The sequence below is a fragment of the Entamoeba histolytica genome, genomic scaffold, assembly GCF_000208925.1.
Source record: "Entamoeba histolytica HM-1:IMSS scf_1104750518413 genomic scaffold, whole genome shotgun sequence".
Taxonomy (NCBI): domain Eukaryota; phylum Evosea; order Mastigamoebida; family Endamoebidae; genus Entamoeba; species Entamoeba histolytica.
In genome coordinates, this window is record NW_001914956.1 from 1 (window position 1) to 7,746 (window position 7,746).

At 24.5% G+C, this 7,746-nt stretch overlaps 2 protein-coding genes across 2 annotated transcripts, besides 1 other annotated feature; both read right to left on the reverse strand.

Annotated features, from left to right (window-relative positions):
• Positions 1-2,334: 2,334 nt before the first annotated feature.
• Positions 2,335-2,645: a repeat region.
• Positions 2,646-3,496: 851 nt separating this feature from the next.
• On the reverse strand, positions 3,497-6,376 carry EHI_138180 (uncharacterized protein; the record flags this gene model as incomplete). The annotated part of the gene is made up of 1 exon (XM_650049.2): positions 3,497-6,376. The coding sequence occupies one exon, from the start codon at positions 6,374-6,376 to the stop codon at positions 3,497-3,499; it is 2,880 nt and encodes a 959-aa protein (XP_655141.2).
• A 146-nt stretch (positions 6,377-6,522) lies between these two features.
• EHI_138190 (U-box domain, putative) lies at positions 6,523-7,351 on the reverse strand (the record flags this gene model as incomplete). Its single annotated transcript, XM_001913736.1, has 2 exons — positions 6,523-6,782; positions 6,835-7,351. 2 exons carry the CDS (start codon positions 7,349-7,351, stop codon positions 6,523-6,525), a joined length of 777 nt encoding a protein of 258 aa, XP_001913771.1.
• Positions 7,352-7,746: the final 395 nt, after the last annotated feature.

Sequence of the window (7,746 nt, forward strand, 5' to 3'; positions counted from 1 at the left end):
TGAATATTTATTTGCACCAAAAATCTTGTGTGTTGAACTTGCTCATTTAGATGTTCCTTTAAACCTTGGGAAATCCATTGTTGTTAATGGAATGGAATATGATTGTATTGCTGCGATTTACAAGAGGAATAATGTCTTATATTCTACTAGGCTGTCAAGTACAAATGAATGGATATATTCTGATCCATCAATTGGTGAGTTATTACAATCAGATGATATTCAATTTACCTTCTTTAGACAAAAACCAAGTTATTTGCATGATCTGTGAATTATTATAATCAACACTCTTAAAAATTATTAAACACAATCTTCTTTTAACTGTTTTTCTTTTTTTAAATTTATAGAAAGAAACAATTTAAACGATAAATCAAAATAATATATATAATTAACTGCATTTTTGATTGTGAGGTTTTAACATAAAAGTGTTTAAATATGTTTAAGACTAGTTTATATTCATGATTTTTGTGATAATGCTTAACTTAGAAATAGAATTTGATTTTGTATTTTTATAACTTGAAACAATCTTATAAACATTTTATGTTTAATATTTTTCATCTTGTCAGAGTGTTTGTACCTAATTTCTTTGTTAGAAAATGAGTTACTAACAACGAATTAAAAAAAAAGAATTATTGTTAATAAAACATTACTGTTATACAATACACATTCTATAAACAAGTAATCAGTAATTTTCTTCAAGTATTGTGTTTGTTTGGATATTTTATTTTCATTTAAGATAAGAAGAATTTATTATTACATCAAATATTACAATTGTATTTTCTGTAAAATGAAATTTGCTTTACCCTTATGTTTCATGTTCCAATGCATTATATTTCATTTATATTAGTCACGAGTCTTAATTCAGAGAAAGTACTTGATGAGTATAGTAATAACCATACAACATTCACAATAAATAAAAAAGAAATTATTAGTAATTATAAACATAATTATACTTAGAATGAGTCAATAGAAGTATATTAAAATTAGGTAATATCATAAAAATTAAATGAATAAGAACAAGATAATTATTATTCAGTGAAAATGAAAACATCAACAATGCCTCTTTGAAATGATATTCTTATTTGTTATTTATCAATAAGAATCTCTGCATTATTCAAGTGTTTTATCTTGTATTTTTGTTGTTATATACCATATAAGTTAAATCAATGTCATTTTAATATATTTATTTTTGAAACAACATATTATTGCATACTCTTATTTTAATTCAACTATTCTTTATTTTTATTGGTTAAACAATTACTTTCATTATCTTAAAATCATCTTACAATAGTTGATTTAATAATAGTCTGAATAATTATAATTTAATTATGCTATTTTTATTTTCATTAATTATTATAGAAATGAATTATTAATTGAAATAGAAGTGAACTATAATGAGAAAAATAATAATTATAATGCATGAATGTCTTATGTTATCTCTTGTCATTCTAAACTTCAATATTTCATAAAATTATCAATAATAACTAGATAGGTTTGAAAATAATGTTAATCTAAATGAAATTAACAATAAATTCAGTAGTTACTATGAAAGAAATATCAATTCATTCAATACAGAATTGCTATCAAAAAATTATTTTCAAATAAAATGTGTTTGATGTTGATAATTAATAAAACTAATTTTAATTCAACAAAGTAATAAAAAGAATTTAAACAGTCTATTAATTATTAATTATTATATTATTCTGTTTCATGTTACTTAAAATATATAAGACAAGTGAAATGCAGAAATAAGAATATATAAATAATGAAATAATCAATGAAATAAGCTCACAAAAGAAACATCCAAACAAATAGAATTTCTTTATAATGTATTTTAAATATGTTAGTATTTATTTTATATAGTTTTTATTGTTTTAAATTTCCTAAATTAATAATTGATTAAACTAAATGAATTTTGTTTATATACATGTTATTTAATATTTATTCATTTAATTTAATTGTTTAACTCTTTCTTTGTTTTATTATTTTCAACTTTGTACTGTAAATTATAATAATATTGAAAATGATGAATGAAGTAAATAACATATTTCAGACTTTTGTTTTACTTGTTTAATTTATTTCTTCTTTTCTTTTATTATTAATAGTCATATGATACTTAAATTTACCTCAATACATTTCATTTATTTATCACTATTTGAAAAGGAAAGGTAAATAATGACAAATGTTGGTTGTTCAAATAATTAACCATATTTATTGTCATTGGAATATATCACAATGTTCTTGAATATTTGATTTGTACCATGATTACAATCAAATTCGATAGTAACGATAATAACAATAGCCAATGAATAAAATACAAAGACTTTCATAAAAATGAAAAAAAAATAAAAAGATATCAACTTTGGTTTCATTAACAGTTAGTATCTCATTATGTTGAGAAGTGAGTGTTTCCATTTCTTCAATATATTTTGTTGTTTAATTTGAATTTAAGTTTTTCAAACAATTTCTACTTAAATATTCTTCATTTAAGTTGTTATTTGTTTTTATTTTGAACTTATGGAATATTAAAATTTATCATTGTTTATTTTCTTATTTAATGTTGAATATATCAATAACACTTTATTATTATCTTGTATCTCATTCAATGCAATCAACCACTTAACAATCACTTTATTCTTGATAATATCATATATTTGCTCAATTCAAAAAAAAGTCATTATCAAATATACTTGCGTGTTGCTAAATAGTATTTCTTTAGTACTGCTATTATAATAAATACTAATGAATAATACACTTTATTTTAGTGTTTGTGTATAGTGTTTTGAATTATTATCTTAGTGTTTAATTATCAAATTGTTATAAGGTTAAGTTCAATGAAAAAAAGAAATTATTAAATATTTTAAATTAGAATTAGAATCAGTATTATTAGCTTTTTGTTCTTTCTTTATTTTTAGACTGTCATTCATATTTATTATACTGTTATGAGTCATGTATTTATAATCCTTTTAATATGTTATTTATCAATTATTTTTTATGCCATTTTGTTTTCTTTTGTTTATTTTAGTATAATGTAGTGTTTTTAACTTTCTTCGCTTTTATTTGTCATTATTATTTCTTATTTGTTTTAAGTGAAACATTTTTTACTAATATTTTTTATTGCTATTTATTGTATTATTTAAGATTTATAATTATTGTTGTGCTTGTCTCCAATTTAATTTATATTCAGTTATGTTATTGTCGTCTTTATTTATTTTATCAATTTCTTTTCATTTAAATAGCCATATAAACATTTAGTTTATTATTTTTCTTCTTTGACTATTTATTCTAGAGCATATTAGAAGAAGAGTTTGCTAGTTATCATGTTTTGGAAATGAACAATATGACAGAATCAGAACATATTAAATTCATGTAAATAATCAATTCTCAACCATTGTAAAATTTAGTTGAATATATATCTTTTAATTGATCTTTTTTGTTATAGTTAATTGAAGAAGTAAACGAAATTAAAGAAGAAAAGTCGAAAGATGATAGATTATGATTATTTCAGCTTAAGTTCTTTTGCTTTTTCCATAACATACTCCATGATTTTTTGTTTCAGATCATTCATTGGAATCACCATTGATAATTCTAATGGTGTTCTATCAAATGGGTCTTCTTTAGCATTCATTAAATGTTTTTCAATAGTCGTACGATCAACAATGACATGACTATTAGGTAGTTTAACAGGGTCTTTCATTAATGTTCCAAGTAAAGCGTCACAATATTCTTCAGGAAGATCCATACCAACCATCTCTTCAACTTGAGCAAAGATATCATGAGAAGAATAATTTTTAATTTTATCAATCAATTTTTGGAATTCTTCCATTTCTCTTTCTGACTTAGAGTGAATATACTTAACATTAACCAAAGCAGCTTCAAAGGTTTTTTCTTTGAAGGAACGAGTGTCTTCATATATTGCTTGAATAAACTTATCATTTTGACCAAGATATAAGAAGATATCAAAGAAACTATTTAACATTTCTTTGGGATGAAAATTATACATTTCAAAGTTACTCACTTTGAATTCACTTGACCGTTCTCCTACAATACATGACAAGAAATAATTAAAACATGCAGCAACATCATTAATAACTAATTTATCTAAAAAGGGTCGTTGACTTTTTTGAAGAACTAGCTTTAAGAATTTGAATGTACATTCTGTGCTTGCAAATAAATTCTTTACTATTGAAGTATTTTCTTTCATAGAACGAATAATATCATTTTGTGTTTGTTTATCTAATCGATTCCATTTTTCTTTATCTTTTTGCTTATCTTCTGCAATTTTAATATCACTTAATTTTAATAATGAGTCTTCTAATATTAAATTAGTGTCACTAATAATGTACTGTACAAATGCAGGGAATATTCTCTCATTGTTTGACTCAAATATTTCAATCATTTTCTTTTGGTAGTCTTCAAACTCCCATAATGTCTTAAAACATTCTTGAAGCATTTTTCTCCAATTTAATTTGTCATAGTATTGAGAATGACTTCCTGTTTTCTCACAATCCACATAAAAACAAAGTAATGAGAATATCAAATGCTGTTTACAAAATTCGTTCAGTAATAATTTGTATGGTCTGTTAAAAACATCTTTTTCATTTAGAATAGCACAAGTAATAGCTTCTCCAAGTTCTGACCTTACATAAGGATTATGACAAATGTGTTGTGATGAAACAAATGAACAAATAATAACATCAAAACCCTCAGGTAAACTCATTGAAGATTTAAGATGATTAGATGTAATAAATGATTCACTATGAATGAAATCAGATAAAATACCAATAATGTATTCTGGAAGAAGTGCTAAAGATAGAGGGATTTCATTAGACTGATTTAACAATGGAGAGATATTTTGAGGTAGACAATGAAAGATAAATTTAACAAGATATTCACAAAAATTATTCATACTATAACAAGCATCGGCATTAAACTGTTGAGCATTATTAGAAAGTAATATTCGTTTAAGATAATCACATACATAGACATTTTGTTCTTTTCTAGCTCTTGATAAAGCTCTAATAATATTTTCGTTAGTATGCAATATTTGAGTTAAACATACTGGAGATAATTTTAAAATAGTAAAGAATAGTAGGGTTGAAAGAGATGGTGCTTCTACTTTAATTTGTGGAAATTTAACATCACTTTGAATAGGATAGGTTGAATGAGTCAAATCCAATGAATTAGTATATGATCCATTAATAAAAATAAGTTGTTTAATTTCACTAGGAGTAGCTTGAAATAATGTAGTATTTTCAAGTTCAAGAATATTTGTGTTTAAGAAATAATTAAAGTTAACTGTTGACTTTTTAATTTCTTTTGCAAATACATAACATAAAGAATAATAAAAGAGTAACAACAATGAATCAGGAAATACACTATCTTTATCATATTCAATTTTCATTCTTTCTTTATTAATTGTATAGAAACAGTCTATCCATTTAAAAGTTTGTTCTCTACTATCTTCATATTTCATTAATGAACAAAGTATTTCACCAATCATTTTTTGTCCTGTTGCTCCTGCAGGTAATAGTCTTTGTAATACAATTAAATAGTCATCTTTCAAAGGATCACCATAACCATCTAATTTCTCAAGAAAGAAAATTTGAAGTAGTCTACCTAATAATGTGTTTGATAATTGATTTATTGTCATTTCTTTTGGTAAAAAATTATCATGACAAACAATATTTAATGCAACAGCTTCATTCATTAATAAATTATCAATAAATGAAAAGAATTCAAAAAATTCAGGAGATGTTAGTTTGATTTTACCAAGTTGGTCTAAAAATACTTGATAGAATATTTCTGTTATTTCCATCATATCTGGATGATTTTCAATGCTTTTCATTATCACTTTTCCTTGACTTCCAGAAATTAATTTCCAAACCATTGTATATACTGATTCTGTACTGGGAAATGAATCAGGGCATTGTAGTACAATAACCATAAAATCAATAATTTTTTTTTTAATCATTTCTAATAACGTTTTGTCAAGATATACACAATCAGATAACCTGTTAAGACATTCAGCTAAATAACTTAATGACATAAGATTTTTTGGATTTGTTAGGCAATGTAATATAATCATTTCAATAAAAGACTCATCAACCACTAAATGGTCACTATAAAATTCTTTACAATCAATATCTCCATACTCACTACTATCTGTCATTTTACACTGAAAAACCTTTTGAATTAAGTACAAATAAGCCTTCTGTTTTTTACTTTCCTCATCAACCTTGTCTTTTTTTTCAATTAATTTGCTTGTTTGACTAATACTCTCTTGTTGTATTTTATCTATTTGATTAGAGCTTTCTACTTTATTTGTTTTATTTTTGAATGCCTCAAGACGTTTACGACGTATTTCATTAACATCCATAGTTATCTATATTTTTTTAGTTCTCATTTTTTCTCTTATCATTAAATAAATCTATATTTTTTGACTTTCTTAAAAAGAAAAAAAAAACAATCAAAATATTTCATTTTTGTTTAATTTTTAAGATTTCCAAAAACTAAAGAAAGAAGTTAATTCATTGATAAAGAAGTATAAGAATTGTTTCTAAATTTTCTTATAATATATAGAACTATTACAAAGACATTTCCTATGAGCAATATTCCAAGAAGAGGACATATAATGTATAATCCCAATCTCCAATTTTTTTCTTTATTTTCTTCCTCTGGAATATTAACTTCACACTTTCCAGAATCTAAATGCATTCCATCAACACATTCAGTACATCCATACCCATCTTCACATCCACTCTCTGTACAATTTGAAGGGCATTCTATCAATGTAAACTATATTTCTTGGTTTAATGACTTACTTTAAAAACAAACCCCAACATTGTGCCTGATACACATACCACCCTTTAATACAATCATCACAATACCCATTACTACAATGTCCAACTTCACATTTATTACATGAATTATCAAAGCATGTATTGTTTATTAATACATAGTTATCTACACACTTGGAACATACACTAGACTGGCAATAACCTGGCTTACATAATTCTCCACATGACGTATCAATACATGTTTTATTGAAAGCCAAATACCCTCTTTGACATAATGTACAACCATCTAACTTATCACAATATCCATTAATACAATGTTGAGAACAATCAACACAATTATCTCCATCATAATATTTATTTTCTTCACAACTACTTTCACATAATTTATTTGATTCTTGAAAATGATTGATACATTCAACACATCCTTTTTCTATATCACACTTACCTTCAACACAATATGGTGAACAGACAACGCAGTTTCCGTTGTCGAAGAATGTGTTGTTAGGGCATTCAATACCAAAACAAGTTACTATGAAGAATAACACTAACACCATCTCAAAATGAAATGTCATTTTCTTTTATAAGATTTGTGTTTTGAATAACACAAAATATCTTTCTCTTCTTGGGAAAAGAAAAATTGAAAAATATTATCTGGAAAACGTCAAAACGCTTAAACTAATTCTTTCTAGTTAGAGACTGAAATTTATATAGAATCTAAATTAAGGGTTGAGAACTTAAAAATAGGGTATTCCCTATAAAAAGGGAAGTGAGTCATTTTACAGAATCAAGAAGAGAACACCACAGAGTCATGTCTGAGAGTTTTGGAGATGTAGATCAAAATGAGTTAAAAATAAGAGAAGACAAAGACTCTATTGAATGGGAAGATGACGATGATGAAGTTTGTTTGAAGCGAATGAAAGTGAGTGAAGAAAAGCCAATAAAAAAAAGA